General features: G+C 51.8%; 1 protein-coding gene across 1 annotated transcript in view; it reads left to right on the top strand.

Moving 5' to 3' along the window:
• Positions 1–1723: 1723 nt before the first annotated feature.
• Positions 1724–15731, top strand: part of LOC136551797 (uncharacterized) — a 46289-nt gene continuing 32281 nt past the window's right edge. Inside the window, exon 1 of the mRNA XM_066543339.1 lies at positions 1724–2411. Within this exon, the coding sequence (XP_066399436.1) occupies positions 1844–2411 (568 nt within the window). The 5' untranslated portion in view covers positions 1724–1843. The remainder of the gene's footprint in view (positions 2412–15731) is intronic.

Below are 15731 nucleotides of genomic sequence, written 5' to 3'. Positions count from 1 at the left end.
ATGATTACACGTACTAAAACTGATATTGTTGTGATATATATGGGACGGGGTATAGTATACTATATAAGAGAGAATACAACAAACGGAAGGTGTGTTACTCTTTTAGATTGATGCTCCACAATGTCGGCCACTGCCATATAAAATGTGTGTGTATACAACAATGAATAAGTAGTCAAGCACCTAATCTGATAGAAAGTCTGTTCATTATTTATTGAGTCTGTCTATCTACTAACAACCCAGTGTTTCAACACTCAGATTCCCCTTCTACTGTTCATCTTCCTCCTGTCCCCTGTCGCCGCCCACCGCCCTGCCGCGGCACGGTATGGCATGGTCGGAGCTTCGCCGCCCTACCACGCCCGAGGCTGCCTACCTCCCCCCCTCCCCCACCTCCTGCCGCCGCTTTGTTTTCCAACTCCGGCGAACGGCCACGCTCCGCCACCCTGACTTGGCCCGGTCGACGCTACCACCACCAGGGCCCCTAAACCACCTGGCCACCATCCTCACCGCTTGGCCTACTTGCCTCCCCCGGTCGGCCCCTTCTATAGCCGCGGGAGTTTGAGAAGAAAGAGGGGGAGTGGCTCGCCGGGACCCTAGCCACTGCCGCTGTCGTCTTCGTCTTCGGCGGGCACAGATCCAAGAGGAGGAGGAGGCCACTGCCTACCTGGTCCTGCCTCCGCCGCGCTGGAGCTGGGGAAGAAGACGACGGACACAGGCGCGAATCGGATAGCGTCCACCGCCATCCCCGCGCGAATCGGACGTGCCAGGAATCGCGTGCGGATCTCCCCTAAAACACTCGGTTGGTGTGTTGCATTTCTATATTTATTTGGCAACCTTGCATTGTTGCTAGAGGCTAGAGCAGCTGTGAGAGGAATTCATTTTGCATGAGATCATCAGATTGAAAATAAGTCTTTGACAAGGAATATCATCAGAGGCTCCTATGGAGGCTATCAGTAGCTAGCATATGCATGAACAGCTAATTCGGTCACCGGTCTTTCGTCAACACTGTTTCAGGGTGCACCAACTCGATCGATCTGCAGTAGCAGCCAGGTCAGGTAAACAACAACATATACAAAACGCACAGGCCATGCATCTCATCGATCAGAATCTCCGTGCTTCCACCGTCTGGTACACAGACGTCCGTCCAGGTCGAGTTTTCATCTCCGCTCGATCGTACAAGCACCACTGGTCTCGTCTCGTCTAACACTACTCTCACCGGACGGGCAGCTCGATCGGTTCATATATTGCACCTGGCGGACGTGCTCCGACCATGCATGGCGTGGTCTCGTCACTTTCGTGCATGGCGCCGGCGGCCGGCCGGCCGGCACCGCGCCGAAGGATATGATCTCTCTATGCACGTCTCTGTTGCTTGCTGATGACCTGACGAGCTAATCGCGCGCGGTCCGGCGCACGGCATGATTAAACTGCGGCATCAAAGGTTTGTGTAGCTCCCTCCCCATGACGACGACGGTTTCGACGTGGCACCTACCGCGCGCGCGTCCGCATCACATCACCCCTCCTTTTCCGATCCTCCCGCGGGCACCTGCACCGCACCTCCCAGTCTCCCACTCCCACCCACCGCGCGCGGCGCGGCCCTGTACGCGTACGACGTACCAGTACAGTGCACAGGGGGGCCAGCCGCGCCCCGCCACTCTGCTACAAGCTTACAACACGCTGCGGCCGCTACCGCTACTTATAACCGGCTCATCACCTGCTCCCGCCCTTCCGATGGTCTCTCGCTTTCGCTCACACGACGCGTCTCGCGTCGTCACAAGCTCACTTTACGCGCGCGAACGAGAGAGCACAAGCACGCCTCGCTAGCTAGTAGCTCGCTCCACACCGCGCCATGTCGGCAGCGGCCGTGGCTCCCCGTGCGCCCGGCGCCGCCCGGAGGCTGTCGTCTCAGTCTCCGAAGCCGCCCGGGGCCAGGGACAACAAGGAGCCTCCTCCCCAGCGCGAGGACGCTGCCGACAAGGCCGCTAGGAGGAGGCTGCTGCCGTCGTTGTCGGCCCCGTCCCCGTCCCCGACAACAAGGGGCGCCGCCGGTGGGCGGGGGAGCAGAAGCAGCTACGTGCACCCGTCGTCTTCGCTCAGCGTGTCGTGCGCGTCGGAGGCGTCCACCGAGTCCTTCTGCAGCCGGGCGTCCACGGGCCGGATCGGCCGCCGCCCGGCGGCCCCGCCCGTGGGAGCTCCACGGCGGAGGGCGGAGGGCTCTGCCGGTCCTCCCTCCGCGCGGCCGGCGGCGTCCAGCAGGAAGGTTGCTAGTAGCAGCAGCGTCGTCGTGCCAGGCGGTGCAGCGGCGGCCACTGTTCAAGTTCAGGTGGTGGTGCCGCCGGTGGTGGGCTTGTTGAACGGAGAACCCACCGCGGCGTCAGCGGGGCCGCAGAGGTGCCCCTGGGTTACCCCTAACACTGGTAGGTGCTCAAAACAAATCATGCGCTTTATGGCTATTTTAGGTAAGGTCAAGACAAAATAAGTGCCTATACAATATTTACTAGTACTGTATTGTATACAAGACCTACGACAGCATACTTACAAGCTTTAAACGACTGCTTTACACCTTTGTCATGATAGACATCTATATTCTTAGATTATTATTATATCTAGACTAAAAAAATAATACAGTAAGTTATAATAGAGGAAAAAACATACGTACAATGTTACATACATCTATATAATGAGAGAGTACATGTTTTTTGAGAAAATGTGACTAGTTTATTCTAGTGGTATTTCCATAACCATGTGTGCTCTTTCGTGCTTCAATTGCTCTCTCTCTCTCTCTCTCTCTCTCTCTCTCTCTCTCTCTCTCTCTCTCTCTCTATATATATATATATATATATATATATATATATATATATATATATATATATATATATATATATATATATATATATATATATTTCGATAAATAATAAAGCTCTTTGCCGACCTTCCGAAAAAAATCTCGAAGCGAAGTATTCAGTCAGTTATAACTGGTGTGGGCAGTGCCGCACACACAAGGTGCTGGTTGAGTTTCCCTAATCTATTTGGTTGAGTAATGATTGGGTATACAACTGTTGGGATATGACCCCCGGTACCCATAAGATAAGATATGGGCCGCACCATCAGAGGTAGCCCAGCCTACAAGATCAAGACGTGCACAGCAGGTCAACGTGCACCGTAAGATATTGTACAGTACCAAATATGATACTTTTCTTGTAACCCTACCCCTCTAGAATATATAAGGAGAGGCAGGGGTTCGTTAGTCGACATCTCCATCAGATCCCATATTCAATACAATACATCAAAGACACAGGACGTAGGGTATTACGTCGATCAGACGGCCTGAACCTATCTAAATTGTTGTCTCTGCGCCTTATGTCACCATCCGGTTCCTGTTACGCGCACCTCCACCGATCAATCTGCCTTCGTGGGATACCCCTCGGGGGACTGCCGAGCATCTTTTGTCAACAATTGGCGCCCACTGTGGACTCGGCGCTTGGTTCATGGACTCCGTCGCCGACCAGTTGATCGGACTGTTCGTCGGTCGCTTCTACTCAATGCTCACTTCGCCGCCGACTAGTTGACCAAACTGTTCGTCGCTCGTGCTTCATCACCAGCTACGCCGGTTACTCCTCGGCACTCGGATTCTTTGTGCTCGGGGACTAAGTGGGCACACTTCACCTTGTCGGTGCTCAGACATCGCCAGCTATGCCGGGGACTCCTTGGTGCTCGGACATCGCCAGCTACACCGGGGACTCCACGGTGCTTGGATATCGCCAGCTACGCAAGGGACTCCTCGGTGCTCGGACATCGCCAGCTACGCCGGGGACTCCTCGGCGCTCGGACATCGCCAGCTACGTCGGGGACTCCTCGGCGCTCGGACGTCGCCATCTACGCTGGGGACTCCTCGACGCTCGGACGTCGCCTGCTACGCCGAAGACTCCTCGGTGCTCGGACGTCGCCAGCTACGCCGGGGAATCCTCGGTGCTCAGACGTCGCTAGCTACGCCGGGGACTCCTCGATGCTCGGACATCGCCCGCTACGCCGGGGACTCCTCGGTGCTCGGACATCGCCCGCTACGCCGGTGACTCCTCGGTGCTCGGACATCGCCAGCTACACCGGGGACTCCTCGGTGCTCGTACATTGCCAGCTACGCTGAGGACTCCCTTGGTGGTCGGATCTTGCTATGTCTCATCGGTGTGCTATCAAGCTGCTCCATGCTATTCAGATCAGGGTGCTGATCTTGGGCAGCACGTTTGGGGTCTTGATACGCGCATGTCAGATGATGTCGGCAAGCTTTCAGACTTCTTTTCTTTGACCCTGCTACAAGATTCATTCTTCATCTTCCACCAGGCTCGGGGACTAAGTGGCTACACTTCACCTGGCGGTGAATGTAGTGCTTATTTCTTGATTTACCCTCCTTATTGACGGAGTCTAAGTGGCTACACTTCTCCTAAGTCGAAGAATTTTTAAATTTTATCTTGAGCTCCTTACATCCTTATGGCAAGCTTTACTTAGGATACACTGCTCGACGATGGTTCACAACTGCTCGGCGATGGTTCACACTGCTCGACGACGGTTCACAGCTGCTCGACGATGGTTCACACTGCTCGGCGATGGTTCACAGTTGCTCGGCAACTCATCATGGTGGTCGGACCATGAGTTTGATTGCTCGGCTTTGTTCGCACTTGCTCAAACAAGCTCAAGACGGCGTTGCACAACGGATACAAGATGCTCGGGGACTAGCTGTGGGGATATGAGCCCCGGTACCCATAAGACAAGATATGAGCCGCACCATCAGAGGTGGCCCATCCTACAAGATCAAGGCGTGCACGGCACTGATCGACGTGCACCGTAAGATATTGTATAGTACCAAATATGATACTTTTCTTATAACTCTATCCCTCTAGAGTATATAAGGAGAGGCATGGGTCCCCTAGTCGATATCTCCATCAGATCCCATATTCAATACAATACACCAAGACACAAGACGTAGGGTATTACGTCAATCAGAGGGTCTGAACCTGTCTAAATCGCTGTCTCTGCGCCTTGTGTCACCATCCGGTTCCTGTCACGCGCACCTTCACCGATTAATCTACCTTCGTGGGATACCTCTCGGAGGACTGCTGAGCATCTTTTGTCGACAACAACAAATTAAATCCACTTTCTGCTCTTGTCCTTAGCTCCAATTTAGGTGCCTACTATTTATATCAGTTCTTAAAATATATGTTTGGTGACTGACCAATACCTATGCTGTGTTTGCTACACTAGGATATTCATATTTGGCCGGAAGACTATGATATCTTAGAGTTTAGATAACTCTAATTATATTTTTACGCCGTTTTCATGAAATTATGTCAGTTTCTCAAAAGATTCTATTTCTACCTACAATCCGAAGCTAAACCCACTCCGCCATATATAGCCCTTAGATATTTTTCCAATTTATTTTCTTTATTTCAAAGTTGGATTATGATTTATGAGTGCTTCATTCTCACTTGTGATGTTTGCTAAACTATTGTATATAATTGTCATGGTACTTTTAGGATTGAAGACCGAGTTGTTTGTTGACGACATAAAACTATTCGTATGGAAATTGACACTTGCTAAAACGTTGATGTTTGGCCCTGTCCTTGTCTTTTCTCGCAACTAGGAAAAAACACATTTGATTCTCATTCTTTGTGGGTAATCAAAAAAAAATGTTATTCCATCTTAAGAATTTAGAGATGCTAGACCTTTCCTTGCTCTTCTCTCTCCAAATGTAAATGGCGCCGCTAGAGTCAGCAGGCAGAGGCTATATGTCTTGTTTACTTGGCTGATAAGCTATGACTGAAAATATTGTTGCTAATTTATTGTGAGAGAAAAATATTGTTCATTGGCTGAAAAAATACGGCTTATAAACCAATCGAACAGGACGATAGTTTCATTAGCATAGGCTTTTCACGTTTTTTTTTCCCGACGGTAAATAAAGAGAGTTGTATTGACTGCTCCTAGGTTAAATAAGTAAATTACATTCACTGGATGACACTGTGTCTTTGAATACAAGATGTTTTGTGACCATGCAATGCATGATAAGACGCCTCGGCCATCTTGGACAATCGATATATGACGGTTAGATCATATATGACATCACAGTAGATGTTTGGTGGCATAAAAAATACAATAAAAGATGCCCTGAGATGTTTGGTGGGCTGTCGGTTATCGAGCAACATGTCATTTTTTAGCTTCCAAAGGGATTCCATTACACACTAACTACATGATAGAATAGAAGTACTATATTTATGAAAAATGTCGGCGTTTCGAGTAAACACCAACGAGTAAATTTGTGTTATTGTGCGTCTGGTCTAGATGGTATGCTAAAAAGACACAAGGTTTATACTGGTTCGGACAGAATGCCCCTACGTCCAGTTCGTGGCTGCTGCTCGTGTTATTAGCACTGAAAAGTTCGTAGTAGGGGTTATAAACGGGCGAGAGAGGGATGGATCCCAAGTCTCTGATGGAAAGGTCAAATGGATGCCGAGAGCTTGGTTGCTGCTCAACTATGTGTGATGTGATGCGTGATGTGTTTTTTTGATCCCCTTAGTGCGGTGCCCTTTCTTTTTATAGGCCAGGGAGTAGGGATTACAGATGGGAGAAAGAAGAAAAACCAGAGGCAAAGGAGGTCCTTCAAAGATGCCGGGTCTTCATTTTCCTCTGTGCGAGCCCCGCTGACATGGCAGACGGTGCTAGGGATAGCTCCACGTTGGGTGCATGTCTGCTGATCCTAATAGGGCCATGCTGGGTGTCTGCCCGCTGATAATGCCATGTCCTGGCATTGTCAGCAAGTTGTCACGTCCCATCCCGTCCCGGCGGGCTGCACGGCGAACCATGGTGCTGATCCGCGGCCCTACAGGGAGCAGACGGCACAGTGATCGCACGTCCGTTACTATAGGTGATGCGAGTTTCCTTCTAGCCCATAGTGGTTGTCGTGAGCTTCCGTCAGGATCCACGCCCGAGGGCGAATGGCGACGCCCACAACACTGTAAGACAAATGTCGACGTCTACAACACTGTTCGGGCTCTGACATGCCTGGAAGGTCTCAAAGCGCCCTTCTTGTCATATCCTGATAGTACTTTCCTGCAGGCGTGCAGGATATGGCCCTCGGTATTGTGGTTGACTTGAGTGCCCTACCTTATCTGCATGCGTAGTTATGAAGGAGCAGCGTGAAGACGTTGGGCGAGGCAGAGCTAGCCCCCAGATGTCGGGCGAGGCGGAGCCAGCCCCCAGACATCGAGCGAGGCGGAGCCAACCCCCAAACATCAGGCGAGATGGGCAAGGTGGAGCCAGCCCCCGGACGTTGGGCGAGGCGGATCCAGCCACCAGAAGTCGGGCGAGGTGGAACCAACCCTCAGACATTGGGTGAGCCGGAGCCAGCCCTCGGACATCGGGCAAGGTGGAGCCAGCCCCCAGACGTCGGACGAGGTGGAGCCAGCCCTTAGACGTCGGGCGAGGTGGAGCTAGCCCTCGGGGGTCGGGTGAGACAGAGTCTACCCTCAGACGTCGGGCGAGGCAGAGCCAGCCATCAAACGTCGAGCAAGACAGAGTCTACCGCTAGACATTGGGCGAGGCGGAGCTGGCCCTCGGGAGTTAGCCTGAGGCGGAGTCAACCCTCGAGGGTCGGGCGAGACACGGCCTGTGTCCAAAACACCCACCGAGGCGGAGCTAACCCTCGAGGGTCAGACGAGGCAAGGCCCATGGTCTTGGCAGATGGACGAGAAGTGACCCGGCAAGCGATGTAGTCACGCTCTTGATCGCGTGGATGAATCAATATTGATGATCATTAGCTCCTTCTCTTTGGGTACCCTAATATTGGTCCCCGACAGTATCCCCTAAGCCCCCAGGCGATTTGAGTAGAATTGCCTGGGGGATTTTTTTGACTTACCAACGGGTGCGCACGAGCGTACCAGGTGGGTGTATCCTCCGAGCCTGCGGAGGAGTAGGATACTCCTTCGGAGGGGTTTCCGAAAGAGAGGATTCTGAGAGTCCTGGCCCTCTATTGTTGCCCACGGTGTGCCCTAAAGATGGTGATTTCTTCTTCGCTGAGGTCAAACTTTTTGCAGGTATGGTCATGTGATTTGGTGGTTATTTAGTCGGATAGCTTGATTGGGGTCCCGGTATCCTGTTCATGGAGATCCATTCAAGGAAAGCCTGACTAAGACTTAATCATGGGTCGAGATGCCCATGGCGCTCATGCGCCTAGGCACTGGCCATTTGCGGGGCCCAACTCTTTCCACCCTTTGTCGTAGGGGTGTTTAGAGCGGCTGTTGGACCCATTGATGGGCCAACCGTCGGACTCCTAGGCCCAGACAGGCCATAGATGCGCTTTTGATCCATATTCCTCTTACTCGTAACGAGTCCCGGTCCACCCCGAGAGGCAAAACATCCGACGAGTTTCCCAAAGGAAAGGATAAGGATTGTGTGCGCGTATCCCGTGGCGTGACGTTGTGGTAGATCATGGGAGGCGTGGAGCTCTAGGCAGATGGTTGGTTTCCTTGCATCCGTCGCCCCTATAAAACCAAAGGGTTCACCCCTAGGGTTTCATACTTTGCCTCCTTGCCTTCGCATCTGCAACCTCCGCCGCCAATCACCTAAGTTCTCCGCATCTGTGTCTTAGCCGTCGTCGAGTTCGCATCCACCCACCCCATCTTCCAATGGAACCATGGTGCCATTCTGATGTCACCCTCTAGCGCATGGAGGGCCTTGTCCACCGTGGCCTTCTCGGCGCATAGACCGCTGCCGGGGAGTGGTGGCTGCCCGGCGAGGAGGACATGTCATCGCCGCCCGACTGCTACGTCGTCTCGTTCATGCGTTTCCATGAGCGGGGGCATGCGACCCCTGCTCACAAATTTCTCCAAGGGTTGCTGCACTACTACCAATTCAAGTTGCAACACCTCAATCCGAATGGAATCTAGCACATGGCGGCGTTTGTTGCCCTGTGTGAGGGATTCCTGGGGATTGGTCGCCACTTTGATCTATGGCGGTACTTCTTCGCCGTCACCCTTACCAAAGGACGTTGGAACCCCGAGTCTGATCACCTCGAACTTAGCTGAGCACGCATATGGGATGCGTCGGCATCCAACTCTAAAACAACTGGGTTGGTGAATACCCGCCAATGCGTTTGTCAACCTTCAACAAGGGGTGCCATTCACATTGGTTCTATCTCAAGAATGACGTAGCCCCTTTCCTTCTAGAGTTCACCGGGCGCCTAGTCGAAGAGGTCCCAGACTCATGGAGGAAGTGGGGTGTCTCGGAGAAAGACAAGAAGAAGATCTGGGACCACCTCATCGCCATCTAGATCCTAAAGGAGAGAGGCCTGAAGGGGTTGGGCATCATCGACTCCTACCACGGGAGGAGGGTGGCACCACTGATGAGGCGGGCGCTTCCCCTATACGTGATGGCGCCTAGAGCGTCATACGATGGGACGATGCTTACCGAGGGGGCGCTCTCCCCCTCCAAAGTGGCGCAGCGCATTAAGGAGGTGATGGAGTCTCCCTAGGATAGCGTGGGCGCCCCCTTTGATTTTGTGTACCCGGTGCCAGGTCACCCCCAATGCGGCCGAAGCCCAGATACATCGTCCTAGTAAGTTTTCCCTTCCTCATGCCTTCTCTTTAATTGAACTCATGACCCCTTGATAGTAACATTGAGATTGGGGGACCAGCCGAGGGACCTCATCCTCAGGGATCACCCGATTTTGTTGCCGAGGGACCCAACCGTGAGGGCAGCAAACCACGTCGAGACTGAGCAGCAGAGGAAGGCAAAAAAGGATGAGAGGAAGAAGAAGCAATAGAAGCTGCTGGCGTAGGAGCAAGGGGAGGAAACTGATATTGACGACGACGAAGATGATGATGAGGTAGTTGATGATGCCAAGCGTGATGGCCTAGAGGGTGAGGGCATGCTGATAGGTACTCGCTCATCCTTGCAGGGGTCGGGACCTTTTCCATTTCATGGAGGGGAAAGTGTGTCCGTGAGGTCGGTGGAGACGGGCTAGACCGTCGGCCCACCCTTAGAACCAGCAGGGGCAGGCAGATCTACCACCACACCTGAGATGCCAGCGGAGGAAGGTGGCCCTGCCGCCATACCTCAAGAGCCAGCAGGGGTGGGCGGATCTACCGCCGTGCCTGAGGTGCCAATGGAGGGGGGGTGGCTTCGCTGCCGTACCCCAAGAGCCAATAGGGGCAGTAGATCTACCACCATGCTCGAGGTGCCAATGGAGGGGGTGGCTCCATCGCCGTGCCCCCGGATGCAAGGGAGGCGAGCCCCTCTGCCTAGGAGTAGGGGGTGGGCTCAAAATGGCCCCGCCCTGACAAGGTGGAGCAAGGACCTTGGTGTTCGTGCCCTAAACATATCCTCCGCCCAACATCGCCGATGTAAGTCGTTGACTCTTCTGTTTTCTCTATTTTTCTCTGTTTTTAGTGTGACTTATGCCTTTTATTTCTTGTAGCATTTTGAGATGGAGCAATTTTTGGCGCTGGCGCCCAAGAAGAGTGTTGCCCTCTAGGTGAGGCGGTGGCCATCGGTCGATGTCGCATCTATTTTGGGCGGGAGCGGCGCCAGTGTTACTACCTCATCAGCCGGCCAGGCACCGCTCGTAGTGACACCCATGCCCTTGGCAGGACAAGCGGACATGGGGGCTCGAAGGGCGCCCATAGAGGTCACTGAAGAACCAGCGACGGAGGCGGTGCCGCTACCAATGACAGGTCGGTTGGAGCTTCCGAAAGCGCTTGTGGCACCGACCACGGCGGGCGCGACGTAGGCAGATGAGGCCCCACCGACATAGGCAGAAGTGGTGGCGGCCGCGATAGGTGGGCCATAGCTGGACGCCACCGTGGCAGCACCCGAGGCAGTGGTGTGACCCGCACCTCCGGCGGCCCAAATGACGTTGCTCGACAAGGGTCGGACGGAGGGGGACACGGCCGAGGGGTCCCCGGGCGTCATGGCGGTGGTTGAGAGGACCAGTGGGGAGTTGCCCCTAGCCCTAACGTCAGGAGGTAGCCACTCGCCCAAGCAGGGCGAGCCTCTGCTCTAGTGGATAGATCCGCAAGATCCAACGTTGACACTCTTCTCCCTCGATGATACTGTTGAGAGAATGGAGCAGGAGAGTCTCAACGAAGGGATTTTGGCTGTGCTGGAAGCTCTAAGCCAGGCTAGGGGTGCCCTGCGTGACGTCGTCGTTCCCACTGGCCGGGTATTCACTTAATCTTGCCTTTCTCCCTCTTCTTTTTTCATGTATTTTTGTGTTCTAACTGACAGTTTTTTTTCAGTCCCTTATCGCTCGTAGCCGGGAGAAATCCCAGTTCCTTCGTGAGCAAAAGGAGTGCTAGGACCGCCTCATCAAAGAGGCCCGGTTGCGTGTGGATAAGACCACCCAACTCATTGCCGCCCAATAGAGGGTGGCTGAGCTAACTCCCCTTGCTGAGGAGGCAGAGAATCTTCGATTGTGGGAGGCCGAGGCCCATCGGCATGAGGAGGAGATCGAGAAGGCCTTCGAGGCCCTATTGGCGAGGGCGCGGCAAGATGAGGAGGATGCTACCTGAGTCAGGAGGGAGCAGGATGAATTACTTTAGAGGGACGCTGTGGCCCACCAGCGGATCCTTGATCTCCTGGCCGAGGCTGAGATGGAGCAGAACCTAAAGTTAATAGCTAAGGAGAAGCTCATAGCCCTAGAGCGGAGGGCGAGTCAGGATACTGAGGTGGTTGCCCAGCTACGTAAGGAGCGAGATAAGCTACTCCAAACCACGGGGAGGCTCCGCTCGGAGCATGACCAGGCCATCCAAGAGCGTGACAAGGCACAACAGAGGATCGGCTCCCTCTAGGCCGAGCTCGGAACCACGATGACCTAGAGGCTGGAGGCCAAGAGCATTTCCACCGGGCTGGCCACGGAGCTCGCCGAGGCATGGAGGAACCTTTAGGTGGAGAGCGATGAGCATGATCTCCTGAGCGCTGCCCTCAAAGTGGTATGTGATGACCTGGAGGTGGTGCTGTCGGAGGGGACCAACTCGCTTGTGGCCCATGCTATAGATATCACGGCACAGGTGCGCCAGCTCAAGAGGGAAGCTCTTCGCATCGGGATCACCCAAGCTTTTGTGATTGCTCGTTCGCATTACGCGGACAGCATCGACTTGGAGACGATGAGCCTTAGTTTCGCACCTGGCTACGAAGCCTCTGAGCTAGACAAAATAGAGACAGCGATGGCTCCTCTTGTGTGGGACCTGGTGGACAAAGTCGAAGACATAGTTCTCCTCCTGAGAGGCTAGTTAGTCAAATAGATCAGATGAACGCTTGTTGTAATCTATGAACAAGTGCCAACCCTTATAAAAACAAATTCATAACTTCGTTTTGTTTGATCAAACTTGTTTTCTTCCCTTTTTGTATGCGAAAGAAAGGGCTCACATATTCTAACCCTTCCGTTTGTTAAGACCATAGGGCTCGAGGTGTAAGAGCGGAACTTTGATCATGCTGGTGAGCAAAGACACCATAGCCGCCGAGGTGTAGGCTTTTTGCAGTCCGACCTGGGATGCTCAGTTGTTCATTTCCACAAACCTTGCCACTAGGCTTAGCGTGAGGAAGAGGTCTGACACGGAGACTATTTTAGAAAAGGTATACTTATACCTTTATCAAAAGGTATACTTATACCTTTATTAGCCCCCGAGTGCGTCTGACCCTTTGCCATTGCTAGGGTCAGATGTCACTGAAAATCAAGGAGAGGATAGCGAAACTTAGTAGGAGAAAGTATCTCTTGTATTCGCATGTACCCCCTTCTTAGGATCTTAGCTATCGTTCTATGATCGTGTGTTCGGTCTCCTCACAAGTCCAACCTTCCTTGAGCCCCCACGCATAGCAGGGATTTGGTCGAGAGTTGGCTTGTTTTTGTGACTGTCGCCCCATCCGCAGTTTCCGCAACCAGAGGGGTTGAGTTAATGTCACTTGCCTCGATGGCTCGAGTGACATGCTCGGTGAGCTCGCTAACGGGCATGTTCAAATGGAATCCAGCTCCGTTGCTTGTGATGGGGTTGGCAAAGCCCTCGTGTGGCATTCTATTGCTCCTTAACCTGCCTTCCAACAGATTCTCTCTCAATAGGGATTCTATGGGTTCGGCTGGAGGTTTGGAGCGAACGAGAAGGTTGAGATGACCTTGTCCACTTCTAAGTAGGATGGGCAAAGTGTAGGATCTATATGAAGACAAAGAAGGCCTAGAGGGGGGGGGGTAAATAGGCCTATAAAAATTCAACTCAAAACTCTGTCAGAACAGAGGGCGGCACTATCGTTCTTCGAAAATAAATCTAACACAGCTAAGATTTTACAGAGATAAACCTGACCCCATTAGCTGCTTAATCCTACAATAGAAAGATAAGATCCAGTTCAAAGACTAAATACCACAGAAACTCCACACAAGAGTGGATCGAGCAACCAAACCCTAACACCAGCTACCAAAGAGCTAAACTAGCAAGTAAACAAGATGAAGCACGTGAGACACAAGATTTATCCCGTGGTTCAGCTCACCACAAAGGTTTGCCTAAGTCCATGTTGTTGAGGAAGCCACAAAAGGCTTGGGCTTGCCACAAAGGCTTGCCTTACCCTCGTTCTCAAATTAAGAGGATGAACTCTTGAAGTGAGAGGTGATTTCTTAGCTCTGAGAATGAGGTTACAAACCTCCCAAGGCCGCCACATGAGTTGGCAAGCCCAAGGGCGACGCCTAGCCGACAAGGAGCAAGCTCCAAGAGTACCAAACTCTAGAACCGTCAGCCAAACATGAACCAAATGCTCTTAGACTTTGGGAATCAGTGGATCTGCTCTCCAATCGAGTTTTGCTGCCTTTTCTCTCAAGTTTTGATGGTTGGAATCAAGAATTTGCTTAAGAGATGAAGGAGCAATAATGGAGGATAGAGGGTGAGCTTTGGTTCTATTATGTTTCAAGCAGAATGACTTAGTGAAGTGGATGACCGTTGTGGGTTGGGCCTGAAGGGTATAAATACCCCTTGGGTCCAACGGTCAGTTAAGGGCGGCACTGCCGCTCTTAACAGGCCGGCACTGCCGCCCTAGCCAAAATAGGTAAGTTGAGGTGAAATTTGGTTGGCTATTTTGACTAGGTGAGAGGATATAAATCTAAGAATTTGAGCATCTGGTTCAACAGTTGACCAACTGTCCTAAAATCCCTCTTAATAGTATGGCTTTCCCTAAACTCAATTTCAAAACATAAAAAAATTTAAACCTCCTTTGAGCTAGGTCTAGCCACCTTTTGTAATTAGGACACTTGCAACCTATACATCATCCTCATTTTTGATTCCCTGCTTGTCATCTCGATAAATCTCATTAGTCCTCTAATTTGGTGGCCATCAATGCCAAAACCCACAATAGGACTTGATTGCACTTACAATCTTCCCCTTTTTGGTGATTGATGACAACCCAATTAGAGCTTACAAAAGATATGAAATCTAAACTGAGATTTTTGAACTATGGGTGTAGGAGCCTCCCCCTAAATATGTGAATAGAGATTTGAATTCTCAATTTGGCATGAAAGGCCACGATTCACATTTTAGGTGTGATGAGAACTTCCCCCTACATCCATGCCTACTGTTGGGTGCTGAACAAGGTGTCACAGAAATAAATGTGATGCATATGACAGGTTATATTAGTTCAAGCACACAAGACCCTGGCTAATACAGCACAGGGCGACACTGCCGGCCTCAAAGGGCGGTACTGCCGTCCTGACTATATCGGTCAGGTAGCAATTAGGTTCCTACAGCAGTCATATGAATATAAAACAATCTAAACTCAGAATATGACAAGCTAAAACAGTAACCATGAATACATGTCCATATCCAAAGCAAATTAAGTCATAAAGTAGCTTAATTTCATAAAATAGAGTTTTGAGCGACTCTCAAACTCACAACCTAACAACTACTCTCATAGGATCAGGACAAAGCGCAGCTGCAGAGAACTCATGGTATGCGTCGAAAATCTATTGACCCCCTCTAATTTTCTCCCCCTTTGGCATCAAGTACCAAAAAAGGAAGAAAAAGAAGAAAAGTCACTCGTCACTGCCGGAGTCAACGCGGGCACGTCCTGCGATGTGGGTGTGTGAAGTGAAGCGTGCTGAACGTCGCGGAGATGCCCCAGCTAAAGTAGAAGGACCTGGCTGATCCGTCGAATGACACGGTCTCCTAGAATATGTGCGAAACAAGGCTGCTTGAACCTATGGATCGGCCTCTATGGAGTGAATCTCTGCACCAAGGTCCTGCTGCCTTTGGGGGCTACTCAAAATGCTGCCCCTATGGGTACTCATAGTACTAACTAAACGGCTCATATGAGTGCCCATACTGCTGATCATCTGGCTGGTCATAATGGTGCTTATGTGGCTGATCCTGCTCCTCGTCAGAGGAAGAAAGGCGAGGCAAGTTAGGAAACTGAGGTGGTAACTGCACTGGTGGAAGGGGTGGTAGCCCTGCCATTTCCCTAGCATGCCTCATTGCTTCCCTGTTTTCCATTCTATCCTCATAAGCAGTCTATGAAGCATATGCACAATGAGCAAAGATTGCCTTCATCCATGCACTCATCTTTCCCCACTTTGACTTCTTCTTTTGTTCCCTAGCCCTGGACGGCTCAGGAATATCTCTATGTGCAGCTCTAGAAGAGTGAAAGCCTGCTACCCCACTATCTCCATGTCCTCCAAAATAAGTGCACTGAGTAGCTGACCCAAGTTCCCCCTAAGCCACCAT

This window comes from Miscanthus floridulus, chromosome 4, assembly GCF_019320115.1.
Source record: "Miscanthus floridulus cultivar M001 chromosome 4, ASM1932011v1, whole genome shotgun sequence".
NCBI classification, from domain to species: domain Eukaryota; kingdom Viridiplantae; phylum Streptophyta; class Magnoliopsida; order Poales; family Poaceae; genus Miscanthus; species Miscanthus floridulus.
Note: the sequence above shows the minus strand (reverse complement) of the source record. Positions and strands in the feature narration are given on the sequence as shown.